Below are 16,118 nucleotides of genomic sequence, written 5' to 3' on the forward strand. Positions count from 1 at the left end.
AGATGTAGTACATATGCACAATGGAATATTACTCAACCATAGAAAAGAATGAAACAATGGCAACTGCAGCAACCTGGATGGATCTAGAGATGTTTACCCTAAGTAAGCCAACCAAAAAAAGACAAATATTATATGATGCTGCTTATATGTGGAATCTTAAAAAGTGAACTTATATACAAAAGAAAATAGAACCCCCCCCCCCCAAAATGTATGGTTACCAAGGGGAAAGACAGGAGAAGGATGAATTAGGGGTCTGGGATTAAGACAGCCACACTACTGTTTTATGCATAAACAGATAACCAACAAAGATCTCCTATATTGCAGAGAGAACTCTACTTAATATTTTGTAATAACCTATAAGGGAAAAGAATCTGAAAAAAGTAGATATATATAGTATGTATAGCTGTATATCACTGCACACACTTCAAACTAACACACCATTTTAAGTTAGCTACACTTCAATTAAAAAATATTTAAAATTAAAAAAAAACTGGAGAAAAAGAGGATATGACAAGGCTTATTACTCATGTGATGATGCTTTTTGGGAAGAGCAGCTCAGGCTTACAAATAGCTTGCGAAAGCAGGGGGTGGAGAGGGTTTGGCTTGACTGTGGTTAGGTGGTGGGGTCAGGGTGAAATTTCCGTGAGCAGCAGGTGCTTGTATGATTTGAACTTCCCATTGACACCGAGGTGGGGAATGTCTGGAGTAGAAGAGGAGCTTGGGGTGGAAGGTGGGTCTTGAAACTGTTAATAGTCAAACAACAAAAAAGAATCAGACTCTTGAGTACAGCTGCATTTGCTTACTTTGGGGTTAATTTGCTTTTTTTCTTAAATGTCTTAAGGTAAAAGCATACATCATTGATTTTACATATCTTCACTACAATGTAGACTTTGAATGCTGTAAATATTCTTCTCTGTATTTCTTGGCTCTATTCCACTAATTTAGAGATGTTATGCTTTATCATTTAGTTCAACATATTTTTCAATTTCTCCTTTGACCTCTTATTTGCTTGTCCTTGAGTGAGAGGAAATCATTTAAGAGTGGAAACACATTTAGGGAAGCAGTGGTGGGGGACAGATGAAGTTTGGAGCAGAATTTTTCTATTTGCATTTCCCATTTCCATTGTCAAAGAGGTAATGAATAAAGGAAGTGTTGGAGAAAAATAGCTGGAGATGGTGTTGACTAGCTATACACTAAAGGATGATCATAAACAGGAGGAAATCTCATAGTACAATACTAAGGTTGTTCAAGCAGGAGGAAGAGGTTTTGTTGGTTTTTGAGCTTGCCAAAGGGTTTGGACAGTCTAGGTCAGACCAACATCTGGAGGCAGTGTAGGTAAAAGAAAGTTCAGGAAATTACAGACCAAAGAGAAAAGCCCAGGATATGTCAGCAATAACACAGTAGCAACTGACTCCAAGAGATAAGGTACTTTGCTCTTTAAATTTTGCTTTTCTTTGAAGTGAGGTGAAGTGAAAGTCACTCAGTTGTGTCCTACTCTTTGCAACCCCATGGACTGTGTCCCTGGAATTCTCCAGGCCAGAATTCTGGAGTGGGTTGCCATGCCCTCCTCCAGGGGATCTTCCTAACTCAGGGATTGAACCTACGTCTCCCACCTTGCAGACGGATTCTTTACCAGATGCATTTATGAACCCAATAGTCAACAGACACATGAATTACTGGCCTTGTGATTTTAGCAATGAGTTAATTTTTTTAAGACACACTTGTACAGATGAATTGTGAATGCTAGTTCTTGTGTGGTCTGTTTCCTTGGATGACAGTCCTGTTCTGTTTTTATCCATCTTTGGTGTACCACCCGAGGCAGTGATAACTGAGCCATCCCGGGCTTGATTCCTAGAAGGGAATGGCTGGTCTCTGTGAGGCTGTCCCGGTATCTCTAGATTGAAGAAAGATGTGGATTAACCAGAAAAATAGGAACGCATGTAGGAATCAGTCAAAATATCTTTAGGTAAAACAGTTGAAGACATTTAGTCTATTGTTTTCAAAACTATAAGCCAGACAAGTGGGCTCTCTGCCGTGTGATCAAAACAGAAGAAAGAAATTCACCAAGTTACAAAAGAACGTGCTTGACTGGGAATCCTGCTACATCACGTTCCACTTGTGTGATCTTAAGCACATCCTCTTTGAAGATGTTCTGTAGCTCAGTGTCCTTATCTGGAGAACAGTGGGGACGATCCCCGCCTTCTTCCTTCATAATGCTGTGAAAGAGAAACGCAAAAAAGTTTCCGTAAGTGTCTTTTTGAATAAAGTACTATATGAAAGTCAGTTACTATTAGTGTGCTGCTTTCATTTTTAAAGCTTAGCTTCTGGATTCGCTTGACTCTTAGGAGAGGGTCTTAGAAATGATATTTGGTGATACGACATAGAAGTGGGAGGTGTGGCATGCAGGGGAGAGCACAGCTCTGGGGGCGGACAGCCGGGGTTTGAATCTCAGTGATTCCACATCCTACTAAGTCATCTTGAGCAAGTTAACATCTCTCTGACTTAGTTTTTTGTTTTCAGTCTGTAAAACAGGGATTAACAATAGTTCTCACAACTTCTGACAGTTCAGCTACTAAAGATGAATGAGCTGGGAGCATTTGAATTATTGCTTAAAATTTTAATGCACTCAGTGTCCCAAGAGGACGATCAATAAAGTTGAATTAATTATTTTTGGAGAAATAAAACTGTGGACATCCCTTTTTTCTGTGATTCTGTCGTCCTAGATCCGATGAGATTATTACGTAATGAATTGGAAGCAAAGGAGCTTATTGAGTGCATTTTGCATTTTGATTTTGCTTTAATGCCTTTGGTTTAGATTTTCAAATATACACACATGTGTGTGTGTGCCTAGTCATGTCTGACTCTGCAACCCCACGGACTAACCCTCCGGGCTCCTCTGTCCATGGTTGCGGAACTGTAACCCACCAACCTACTTCCTGAAAGAATTGTTAGTGAAAGTTACACACAATAATAATGAAACCTTAAGATGAATGACCTCAATGCAAAGGGAGAGACAGTTATAGAGTCAAAAAAAGAACAAGCATGCTTGAAAATCCCCATAAATATATTGCTAATAGGAAAAAAACTATAAATTTATAAATGTAAAAACAAGCTTCTCCAAACCACTTGTTTTTCCTTTATAGTAAGTACCTTCATTTCAGGAAATATATTTTTGATAGTAAAAAGACTGCTTAGTAAATGGCTTTTTGACATCTAACATATATTTTACCTCTTGTTGCCTCTTCATAGCTCAGATATCCCTGAGGTATTTAGTGTGGGCTAAAATTTACATCACCAACTTTTGTGAATATGAAAGAAGAAAATGTACATAATGAATTGAATAATTCATATTTAAAGTCCTTTCCAACTTTAAAATATATGTGTGTATATATATATTTCATGTAAAAATGTCTCATAGGTTTATCAAGATTTTCTGAAAAGAACCTGAAGCATCGAATCTAATATATATATCAGAATATTATATATTGAATCTAATATATGTATTAGATTGCTTCCAGTTCTTTTCAGAAAAAAAATATGTTAGTTTAGGTTAAAAAAATTATTAGCTATGACTCCATCCCATTTTAGTGTTCAATAAGACTTCAGAGATATAACAAATTTGCTCAGATGATGAAGAGCCTTTAAAGTATTACTATGACCACATGACAATTATTTTATATCTGTTTAATTTTTTCTTTTACAAGTAGGAAATATTTATGAAGAAGGTTCAAACAGAGAGTATGCATAAGAGACTCTGGTGTCTAATCCTTCCCTCTTGAAATTTATGTTTTAAAAACATGTTCTCAAGTGGACTAACAGGTTTTCCAACTATATTTTCCTCTCTTGGATCAGTTCAGTAGAGAGAATTAATGAAGCCGGACTATTTTAGAGAAATAAAAAATAAAAACCAAAACATTATGTCTTTAAGGCAGTAGACTTAAATTTTGCTGAATTTAGGGTAATAATCATGCAGTCATGTTGTTTGGGACTCCTTAACCGAACATTCCATGCTGACAACCTCACCTCAATTTTCAATATTTTAAAAGATCAAGTCAGAAATAAAATACATAAACTTATGACTCCAGTTGCCCTGACTAGTTCTAGCTGCACTCAGTGAAGCAGAGCATTATGGATACTGGTCTCTTACTACACGCCACTTTCTGCTGGTGGCTTCATTATAAGAAATGACTGGACAGCCTAGTGGACACAGCTTAAAAGCAGGGAATTCACAAATGACTATGTTAGTTTTGTAAGGGCATGCAGAGTTAGTTAGAAAAATTTCACCTTCATTATGCCATTAAAAAAATAAGAACATAGTGAAAATCATCAATGTCTAATGAGGTATAATCCACTAAGATTAATGGAAGACCAACAAAGCCTTAGGTGGAATTACATGAGCAGAGAAATCACCTGCTTTGATTGAAAAGAACAGAGAGAGGACAAAATAAAAAGAGGTCTCTGAATTCCAAAATACTACTGGCAGGAAACAGGGTCAGAAAATCACTTAGAAGTTAGCGTGTGCTACCTTTCATGAAAAAAGAAAGGGAGGTCCAGAAGATGACACCAAGAGTCCAGAGAACAGAGCTGAGAGCCACAGAGTTATTCTCAGATCTTGAGGCTTAATCAAGGACTTTCCACACTTGTCTGGATTTCCTAATCCCTGTAGAAGCATGCTTCTAGCCTTCTGGTATTCAAGCGTGTGTGCTAAGTTGCTTCAGTTGTGTCTGACTCTTTGCAAATCTAGGGACTGTAGCCCACCAGCTCCTCTGTCCATGGGATTCTCCAGGCGAAAATACTGGAGGGTTGCCATGCCCTCCTCCAGAAGATCTTTCCTACCCAAGGATAGAACCTGTATCTCTTATGTCTCCTGCAGTGGCAGACTTTTTTTTTTTTTTAACCACCACTGCCTGTTATTCATACCTTTGTGTAATTCCCTCTGACACTGTACAAGGATAATTGATCTGTATGACCAATACCATACAGTAGAAGTGATGGAGTGTCACTTCCAGGATTAGGTTATAAAGGGCTGCAGCTTCCATCCTGAGTTCCCTCTCTCTCTCATCATTTATTTTCAGTCAATATGTTGATATATTCCTGTATGGTACCCTCTCAGAACATCTGGAGCAATGTTTTGATAGGATTACTATATATTACAGTTTTCAAGGGAGAGTTCTGGGTTATGCCTGTTGTCCTAAAATAATTAAAATCTCCCCTTGACTTCAAAATGTCCCAGATTGAATCATAAATTATATGATCAGAATTACTATTAACATCGCTAGCAGCCTAAATATCTAGCCACATATCCATTTCTGTCTTGTTAAATTGCACCATTAAAGGGTGTGTATATCAGAGCCAGATGGAGAGACAGAGAGAGAGAACAGAGAAATAGAAAGAGACAAAGAAAGCTGAGTTGTTATCCCCAAGGCATTTCTCCTTCTTTTGGTTATATCATTTACTATTCTGTCTACATTTTTGGCCAAAAAGTAACTAAGCAGACTGAGAAAATTCAGATTTCGTAATAAGGTGGCTTGTTGTTCATTGTTTAGCCATTAAGTCTTTTGTAACCCCATGGACTGTAGCCTGCCAGGCTCCTCTGTCCTTGGGATTTCCCAGGCAAGAGAACTGGAGTGGGTTTCAATTTTTTTTCTCCAGGAGATCTTCCCAACCCAGTGATCGAACCCACATCTCCTGCCTTGACAAGTGAGTTCTTTACCACTGAGCCACCTGGGAAGTCCGTAAGGTGGCCACTATTGCTATAATTCCCATGTTCATATTTGGAACCTAAACTTAAACCTTACCCTGGTCTTGGAAAAGTCAGGTTTTACACAGATGTTCAAGTACATTTTGAATATCTTTTTTGTTTTTTCATTTCTGTTTTCTTTCATGCAGGATTTGAGATTTGATGGGGAAGGACTCAGTGAATACATTCCTATGTCATGTTTAAAGAGCAGCAGAACATTTGAGAGGTACGTTCCCTTAGTGGTACATTTAATGCGTTTTACTTTCTTGTTTGTTTCTTTTGGTATGGACTAATTATGGGCTAATCATAGGTGACAGGCACCCCTTGGTTTGATTCCCCCTAAGGTTCCAGTGTGTGAGACCCATGACCCCATTTCCTCCTGGGATGTATCTGCCTTTTCGCTCATACAGGACAGTTTAGGGAGGAGACTTCCAACCTTTCAGAGGCTATCCAAACCCCTGAGCCAGTGTAGGAACTTCTAAGGTTGGGACGTGGCAGTTTCTGCCCCTGCGTCTCAGATTAGGAGGTGCAGGGGTAATAGCTACAGGTTCAGAGGTTCTCCGGGGGGATGGCCTCCCGTTGAAGTCCAAGCTTCCCCCTCTTTGACTGCGTGACCTCTAACAGGATGTTGAGGGATAGAACTTTACTCAGCGTCAGCTTTTCATCAGTGAAGCAAGAATAATAATACTTTGGTGGATTATTTTAAGGGTTAAATGAGATAATAAATATAATGCATTTCAAAGAATGCCCTGAACATGAGAAGCACTAAATAAATACTAGTTAATACTGCGGTTCACAGCAGGGATCAATTTTGCCCCTAGGGGACATTTAGCAATAACTGGAGATATTTTTGATTGTCATGACTGGACCTAAGGGGGATGCTGTTAACAGCATCTAGTGGGCAGAGGCCAAGGATCTTGCTAAACATTCCATAATGCACAGGGCAACAAAGAATTATGTGGTTCAAAATGTCAACTTCATGGAGAGAAACCTTATTATACACCAGTGCTGTTTATTCATCGCCATTTTACTTAACTCCTAATCCTACTAGCAGTGGAAATAAGGTGTCATCTGATATCTGTCTGTGAATATTATTCAGTACTTGAAAAAATAGGCCATATGGGCAGGATTACATATTGCTGAGGTTTCCTTCCGATACTCAGTAAGGTATGGACAAGCATATCTACTACATGCTACATTTCTAGTGATGGGACTTAATTCCAAAATAGCCAGGGACGTTGGCACCACATTATGTGCAAGAGAAAATTAATTACAGGCTAACTTATGGTCATGAAAATTTGAACTAACTATCCAACAACAAGGGATTATTTAAATAAATTATGGTAGACACTTAAAATTAAATACTAAGTCATTGATAAAAATTTGTACTTAAAAAAATTAATCTCCTGGAAAATATGTATAATGCACAAAGTGAGAAATGCAGGTTACAAAGTACCTACAGCATCAGCCTCATGTTGTAAAAGAAAAAACAGTGAGTCTTGCTATCTTGCTGTGAAGAATTCTCATGCTCAGTGGGCCAGTCGTGTCTGACTCTTCGCGACCCTACGGACTGCAGCCCGCCAAGCTCCTCTGTCCATGGGATTTCCAAGTCTAGAATACAGGAGTGGGTTGCCATTCCCTTCTCCAATCCAGGGATGGAACCCACGTCTCCTGCTTTGGCAGGCGGGCTCTTTCCCATTGAGCCACCAGGGAAGCCCTGGCTGTGAAAAATAGACCTCTCAGTATTTCAGCAGCGTTTATCTTTGGGTGGAGGACTACTGAGCGACTTTGATGGGGGTATTTTTATAAAATTAGATTTTATATAGTGCACAAACGTATATGCGTATTTATGTAATTACAAAATTGATAATAGCTGTATACAGGAGAAAAAAGAACACTGTGTTACAAGTCCTGATTCAAAAGTGAGGTGATGGTCTGGCGTATGATGACTGCAAGGGGCCACGAACCACTAAACTTATCTCTAGGTAGCTGGCATCCTCTTGAAGCTGTTTATTAACCTTTTGATGTGCGGCGCATTCCTTTTTGACTAAGGAAGGTATTTTTAGAAACCCTTTAATTACAATGAACTCAAATTACAGCTGAGAACCCTGCTTTCTTACCCCTCCTTAGGATGATTATCATGAATTCAGTATATAATTATTTAGATTAAGTTTTTAGGATATTTCACGAGGGCTTTACATTTTTTTTGCCACAGGAACAAAGAAAGAAACTGAGGAACACATCTCACTGTGGTTTACAGAACATGTCTGATGTTTACTAATGAAATCGGTTTACCTTCATAACTGTATAATAGGGCCATTACAGACAATAGATACAGTAGTTTAAAAGTAATAAAATTTACAACAAAGTGTATTTAATTTGAAATTGAATTGCCAGCAAATGGGTGCCCTAATGGACTCTTGTGTCAATGTAGCTCTAACTAAATTAAGGGGAATCATTTCTATCCCAGGAAACTAAATCAGCTATGAGATCCAAAAAGGCCATTCCTCTGGTGGAGGGGCTGTCATCGTCACAGATGGCCCTGCTGATGGAATTAAGCTTAAGTCAGGAGAAGTGAAATGCAAGATCCTTCTTAATTCAAATGAATTCGGAAATGCTGGCTGTTAGGACTCGCGAAGATCAGGAAAAAAAAAAAAGAAAGAAAGAAGGAAAAAAAAAAGAGGGATAAAGAAGAACCTCAAATCAAGCCAGTGAATGTTAATAGGAGGAAAAAGCTTGGGGAACATTTTGAAGCTAGACATAGATCTTGAAGACTTCCCAGGTGGCACAGTGGTAAAGACACCATTTGGCAATGCAGGAGACATAAGAGATGTGGATTCAATCACTGGGTCTGGAAAATACCCTGGAGAAGGAAATGGCAACTCACGCCAGTATTCTTGCCTGAAGAATCCCCTGGACAGAGGAGCCCCGCGGACTGCAGTCCACAGGGTCACAAAGAGTGGGACATAACTGAAGTGACTTAGCATGCATGGGTAGATTTTGATCTCTGGACGTTGTATTAAAAAAAATTAAAAGATTATGTCATATCAGCTATTCGTGTATTTAAATAATTCTTCCCCATGGTTTCTCCAACAATTCATAAGATTGAAGGGGTGGTGATAGAAAAGAAGGTGGTAACATATTTTATCAAGCATTGGATCTGGTACTTTCCAAAACAAGTCATATTTTAACTGTTGGAAGATTTTTAGTTCATATGTTGTTGTTTGGTTGCTAAGTTGTCCGGCTCTTTGTGACCCTGTGGACTGTCCATGGAATTTCCCAGGCAAGAATACTGGAGTGGGTTGACATTTCCTCCCCATGGCATCTTCCTGGCCCAGGAATGGAACTCTTGCATGCGTGCATGCTAAGTCCTCTCAATCATGTCCCACTCTGTGTGACCCTATGGACTGTAGCCTGCCAAGCTCCCCCGTCCATGGGATTCTCCAGGCAAGAGTACTGGAGTGGGTTGCCTCGCCCTCCTCTTATATAGAGAGTCACATATTTTATAGGGTCTCATTTCAAAAATGACTCACCTCCCTACCTGAATCCACTGTAACCTGGCGTTTCTCTGACTCTTGTTATTCCGAGAAAATGTGCAATGGACATGACAGATTGTGCGTTGTATCAAAGGCGAACTTTTCCATTATCCCCCATCATCAGTTTCTCTTCTTTTCATCGCCCCTCTTACTATACCTGCTACAGAACTATGAGTCAACGAGTAATTGCAGATCCAAATGTTTGTGAGGCAGGCGGCATAGCCAAGCTTGGTACCCTCCCAGAAGTAACCCAGCTGTCAAAGGGAGCAACATGGCCTTGGCCCCGCTGGAAGGTGAGTTTCCGGAGCCTTTTTCCCTCTGGTGTAAAGAAGTTAACTCTAAGGTCAATTTCACTGACTCACTTTCTTGTTGTGCCTTTCCTCTTGCAGGGCCCACCCTTTAGAGAAACAGTTCTAGCAGGTCTTAAAAAAATTAATTAATTCCTTTGGCTTTTTGGCCCAGCCCTGTGGCATGTGGGATCCTAGTTCTCCGACCCGGGCTTGAACCCACACCCCTGCAGTAGAAGCGTGAAGTCTTAACCACTGGACCTGCAGGGACGCCCCTAGCAAGTCTTAATAACTCATTTTGAGGAGGGTGCTATGTGGAAATAGAGATGCTAAAACGTTCCATCACGAAGCCACTGGAATTCCTCTAAACTGGGTCCATGGAGCCAGGCTGGGTTCTCCCTAGACAATGAGGCTGACTTGCCACCATGCAAATGAGACAAGGCTTGACATTTGATGAATTTTCCATCTCCTCTCTCTCCTCTGCTGACACTCGCTCTGAGGAAGGTTGTAAATGCAAGAGAGATTGTGGTATAATTCCTCAGACTGGCATTTCTGCCCCCTAGTCACCATTCGATTATCTTCCAAATTGCTGTGTTTCAGAGAGATAAAGATTTTTTATGGCTTGCTGACTTGAAACAACCACGAGAGCCAGCAAAAGATGGCTAAGCGGCCATGCATAGTAATTCCATTGGTAAATGACAAAATCTTTGTTTGTATGACATTTCCAAAATTACTACAGAAGATGAATATGAAATACAAAATGTCACATTTGGCATGCAAAACTATCACAATATATTTCAGTATAAAATTCATAGAGGCGTTTAATTTAGAATGTGTTTAATAACTCTGTCTGCCTGCATCAGTAATCCTGCCTTGAGGTTTAAAGAGATTGTCTTATTTATTCACACGGTGTTAATTTTTAAAATATTTTTGGCAACCAAAATGCGAAGGTTAAGTCTTTATTGTTAATTAAGATTTTATAATTAAACCAAAAAATAATTGTTATTCTGATTAGTGTTTAAGTCTGACTTATATGAAAAGAGCAGAAGAAGTTTAGCAACTTTCATTGTTTACTTAACTGTGATTTGATTCCAGAAGCATGCTGTCTATATGGAAATATATATTATCTCTTACAAAATAAAGTCTAGGCAGGATTAAAAAGTGCTTCACTGTTAACTGCATATTAACGGATGGTGCTACCAACATGGGTAGCCAGGAGAGTAACTTGTTTCTAAAAATGACATTAATTTTGCTTAAAGCACAATGTAATAGAGAATTCTTTAAGGTCAAATTATCCTTAAGGCTATTAGGGTGGAAAACATGACTTTATGACTTTTGAGTTATTAATAATCTCAGTTTAATTTTTGTGTAATCTGAAGCAATAGGACATTAAACAGCTTATCAGTTTGTACCAACTTTTCAGCATTTACTAAAAATGAATGGCCCTTTGGTCCCAGCTGCAGGTAAGCAATGAAATTCAAATGTGCTGTAAAATATTCTTCCATCCTATTCTTTAGTTACATGCAGTTCATGCCAAGTTTTAGGCTGAAGCAGATAGAAATGCCCTTCTTCCTTTATTTATTTAGACTCTCAGTTGAAGCCTGTGGGGCAAGGTGACCTCATGTTGAAATTAAAGGCAAGCATTCGATCAGGTGAGGTGTTAGTCTGACCTGTTTGGCACATCACTCATCAATGGGGCCCATGATCTGTGATTAGTGAGAGAGGTGAGGGCTGTCACCGTTCAAGCTTGCTGTCCATGTTCATCCATCCCTTAAGAGGCCTGCTGTGTGGTTTTCAGAAGTGTTGGTTTCCTGTCCATTCTCTCTCATTATAATAGATGAATGGTTTCTGATGTCACAGATCATTAACATACCACGCTTAAGAACTGGCTAAACTTTCCCTCGCATAATCGGTAGGCCTGCCTTTTGACCCCCTAATTGCATCTCCTATAGTCCACCTCTGTTATCACGGCTAATACCTGACAATTACAGGTTGAGTAAAAATAATTGTCTACTTTTTCCCTCCCTGAGAAGCGCATTGTGGCTAACTGTGTGGTTTTACCCAATTCCTGCATTGTCCAAGAAATTCAAGAAACCCGTCTTTTCTTCAGGTTGATCAGAGTCGGCCACCTCAGGCTCTTCAGATACAGATGGAGTGCATCAGGGGCCTCAAGAACAAGGTGCCCCAAGGCTCCTGCCTCCTCAAGGTGTCCCTGCTTGGCCAACCAGGCGGCCGTGTCTTGCAGTGGTACCCGGCGGAGCAGCTGAAGACCACAACACACCCAGTGAGGCACGCTGGAAACTTTTATGATGTGGGATTGTTTTTCCATGAAAGCCTTTATGTGGTAAGCTGGTCCTTTTGCTCATGGATCACTGTCTGTCCAAGCTTTTCACCTCTAGAGATGGTTTTAGATATTCAACTTCGTGCACTAAACAGAAAGAATTTCATTCATCATTCAGCAAACACCTAATAAGCACCCAGAATGAGCCAAGCTCTGTGTTATACGCCAAGAGGTCACTCCCATGTGTATTTTGTGTGTGTGCAGTTGTGTGTATACCTTGGTAGGCAGCCGGGGACACTGATTGTAGGCGAGAACCCAGCTTTAGATAGGAAGAAAAGATGGAGGTTGTTCGGAAAACAGATCATGGATATGGGGGAAGTGTTTACCAAGCAAAGGAATTCTGGAGGAGACAGTGCTGGAGGAGGAGGCTAGGGTTAAGTAAGATTAGAGAGTGATCATGGATGCAAGGATGAGAAGTGAGGGGTTCGAGATCTTTGAGTCAGCTTTGGAAGCAGAGAGGATAAGCTTAGCTTTTTCTCAGGCAACAGCACCAGGCGGACTAAGACAGGGAACTCCAGCCCGCAGAGAAGAAAGGAGGAGGCTGGGTCAGTCCTCGAACCCTTATGTTCTGGTGCGTGAGCTGCCGGGCTTGAGTATAGACTGTTTGCTAATATAGAATTGCCACAACACCGCTAATTTGGATGGCCATTGTAACAATCAGTGTAGGTATCATGGGGCACCAGGGCTGACAAGATTCACTGAGGAACCAGGCCTCAGTTGACTCATCCGTAAAATAAGAGTAAAAAAATCTGCTTAGCAGGGGCATTGCAAAAAATGAGGTGATTGTGGAAACACACAGTGCCAATACACAGTAAGAATTCAGAAGTTTCTGTGGTTATTATCGTTACAGTTATTCTGTGTCTCTGATGGAGAAGCCCATAAATGTTTACCAGGGGACTTTCATTTCAATACATATGACAAATGCTTACAAATATATATATTTAAACTTTTTATTTTATAGTGGAGTGTGGCTGATTAGCAATGTTGTGATAGTTTCATGTGTAGAGTAGACTGACTCCACCATACTTATACATGTCTCCATTCTCCCCCAAACTCCCCTCCCATCCCGGCTGCCACATAACATTGAGCAGAGTTCCCTGTGCTAGACAGTAGGTCCTTGTTGGTTATCTATTTGCAATACTGCCATGCATAAAAGTCGATCTCAAACCCCCCCCCCAACTAGTCCTTCCCCTCACTTTTCCTCCCTGGTGAACATATATTTGTTCTCTAAGTATGTGAGTCTATTTCTGTGATAAACGCTTCTTTTTGAACAATTTTTGAATTAACCTTTGCTTGAGAACAATGTTGGTTAACACTTTTTATCTCTAATGAATGATCCCCAAAGCCTTGTTAAAACGTGTAGGGTGCAGGTGAGAGGCATTAGTCAAGGGAGGATATGGAGAAGACTTACCCCCTTGGGGAACCCGCTCCCCTATAGAACCAGACCTTGAGGACAGGTGACAAGAAGGCGGCAGGTGCAGGTCAGCCCATGAGCTGAGATCTTGGTTCTTGCTATTTATCTCGGAACAATTTCAGGAATGTGGTGACAGCTAAGATTTTAGTTAATAATTTAAAAAAAGGGTTCAGCCAGTACCTAATGGGCAACTACATTCTTCTGGTAGATTTTAATTAAGTACCTACCCTTTTAAAGCTTGGATCTGGGCTACTGAATATGTCATTCAAAGAGCTTGCTATCTAGAGCCATCTGCATAAGTAGATATTTTATGTTTGCATGCATGCTTAGTCACTCAGTTGTGTCCGACTCTTTGCCATCCCATGGACTGTGGCCTGTCAGACTTCTCTGGCATGAGATTCTCCAGGCAAAAATACTGGAGTGGGTTGCCATTTCTTTCTCCAAGGGATCTTCCCAACCCAGGGATCCAACCCGCGTCTCCGGCATCGCCTGTATTGCATTCTTTACTGCTGAGCCACCGGGGAAGCCACTAACAGAGAGTGCTACAGATTAAGTGTCAGGAGGGTTTAGAAGACAAAGAGGTCCATCAAGAATGTCTTCGGGGACAAGGAGCAAAACCACAAAGAGACTGATGTTGTCAAAAAACTTGCACAACGTTGAGAAGTGCATCAGGTCTGTGGGGGAAAGCAGAAGCCGCTCATTCCTCCAATAGTGAAATGCATTTTTCTCTTCCTACCAAACAGAACACAAAGTATCTTGGAATAGTTGAAATAACAACCCCAAATTTTCTTCCTCTGTGTCAGAAGGGAACAAACCAAAATAATTACCTCCTGCCATAGCCAAGGAAAATTTATTCTTTAACAGCCTGACAAAATATCACTGAATTACATCCATCCCTTGGTATCACCTAGCAAAATCCTGGATCCCCAAAGAGGTCTACTAGGCTATTTCACATGCAGTGTATGTAAGAAAAGTACAAAAATTCAGGACAAAAATAGAATCAAGCAAAGCACCAATACCTCCGGAACTTGACAGGAAAGAGAAGTCATCAGAGGCTGTTTGATTTCAGAATAAAAATGCTGTTGCTCAAAGTTCTGCTCATTCCACTGGGTTCTAGCAAGTTTTTCCATGAACCACACAGTTCTGCCTGCCAGTCACTCTGCTGGCAGTTTGAGGGAGACTGACAGTTAAAACAGCAAGGTTTAAAAGAGTATCATTTTTCAGGAGTAGGAACAGATAACACAAAAGCACACAAATGTGTTTGTGTATATAACCAATAAAAGGGCATCTAAGACATTTATGTCATTCCTTTCCAAATACAAGCTGAAGTCAGCGTCATTTCTCCATGAACAGGAGAAACTGGCTTCATATAGTTGTTGGAGAGTTCACGACATCTTATTCATGTTAAACAGGGAAAGATGGTCGTTTATTTCTATGTGGATAGGAGGGAGAGTCTTCCCTGGTGGCTCAGATGGTAAAAAATTTGCCTGCAGTGAAGGAGACCTGGGTTCAGTCCCTGTGTAGGGAAGATCCCCTGGAGAAGGGAATGGCCACCCACTCCAGTATTCTTGCCTGGAGAATTCCATGCACAGAGGAGCCTGGTGGGCTACAGTCCATGGGGTCTCAAAGAATCAGACATGACTTAGTGACTAAGTAACAACAGCAGAAGGACCCCAGTCATATGGTGGACTTTGGTAATAGTATCTGGGCCCAAAGAGCATTTCATTAATTACTAGATGGAACTGCTATGCTTATAATTCTCATTTTCATTAGTACAGGGATGGGCCATCTTAAAAAAGGATATAAATAGTAGGTTAAAAAGCAAAACCAGCAAAATGCAGGCAAAGAACATTGATTAATGAATTTAAAACATTTTCTGAAAGGTCATGTGCTCATGTTGGGCTAAGCCTCAGGCAGGTCTAACCAATATGACCAGGCCCTTTGTGTGGAGCAGGTAACCCATGCTGACTCCAAATTTGCTGACATAACAGGGTTATTATTTCTGGAAGGATGTAGCGTTCTGGAGCAATTTCTGTAATGATTCCATTAAGACCATGGCTTCCTTCAATTTAAGCCTATATATTTCACTTTTCATATTACTCTACACCACACAGGAAATAAAACCATGTCTTGGACTGAATGTTTGTGTCACCAAAGGAAAAAAATTACTTGATTTTGATGGTACTTAACCCCATTTTATTCCATAAGTACATCTGTGTTTTTTTTTTAATCACCTGTCAGTGTGAATAATAAGATTTTATGAATACTAGTTTAAAGGCAGAAAATTGACTTATATTAAATTGTGGCAATTTTGAGGATTGTTTAAGGAGGACAGTAAGCACATGGCATAATTTCCCTGGATAGTGTTTACAAGCACCCTCTATAGTCTCCCAAGTTGTTCTAGTGGCAAAGAATCTACCTGTCAACGCAGGAGCCATAAGAGACCTGGGTTTGATCCCTGATTTGGGAAGATCCCCTGGAGAAGAAAACGGCAACCTGCTTCAGTATTCTTGCCTGGAGAATCCCATGGACAGAGGAGCCTGGCAGGCTGCAGTCTATTGGGCCACATAGAGTTGGACCCAGTTTACCAATTGAGTGTTGCAAATTACCTCATAGTCGTGTAAGTTCAGTTTACCAATAATGAATACTACAAGGAAATGTTAAGATAATCTTAAGAGCCAAATCTTGGTGTTAGTAGTTTCCAAAATAGAAATAAACCTGATTGAGAAGAAATGCATCAATTTAGAGAAAAGGATATCATTTTAACATTAATTATATATGGGGAACCTGTCACTGGTTG

The 16,118-nt window shown here is 40.2% G+C and overlaps 1 protein-coding gene across 1 annotated transcript in view; it reads left to right on the plus strand.

Moving 5' to 3' along the window:
- Positions 1-16,118, plus strand: part of LOC136151249 (uncharacterized) — a 226,314-nt gene that overhangs the window by 54,363 nt on the left and 155,833 nt on the right. The window contains 1 exon segment of the mRNA XM_065912192.1: positions 11,674-11,907. Coding sequence (XP_065768264.1) covers positions 11,674-11,907 — 234 coding nt within the window.

The sequence above is a fragment of the Muntiacus reevesi genome, chromosome 20, assembly GCF_963930625.1.
Source record: "Muntiacus reevesi chromosome 20, mMunRee1.1, whole genome shotgun sequence".
NCBI classification, from domain to species: domain Eukaryota; kingdom Metazoa; phylum Chordata; class Mammalia; order Artiodactyla; family Cervidae; genus Muntiacus; species Muntiacus reevesi.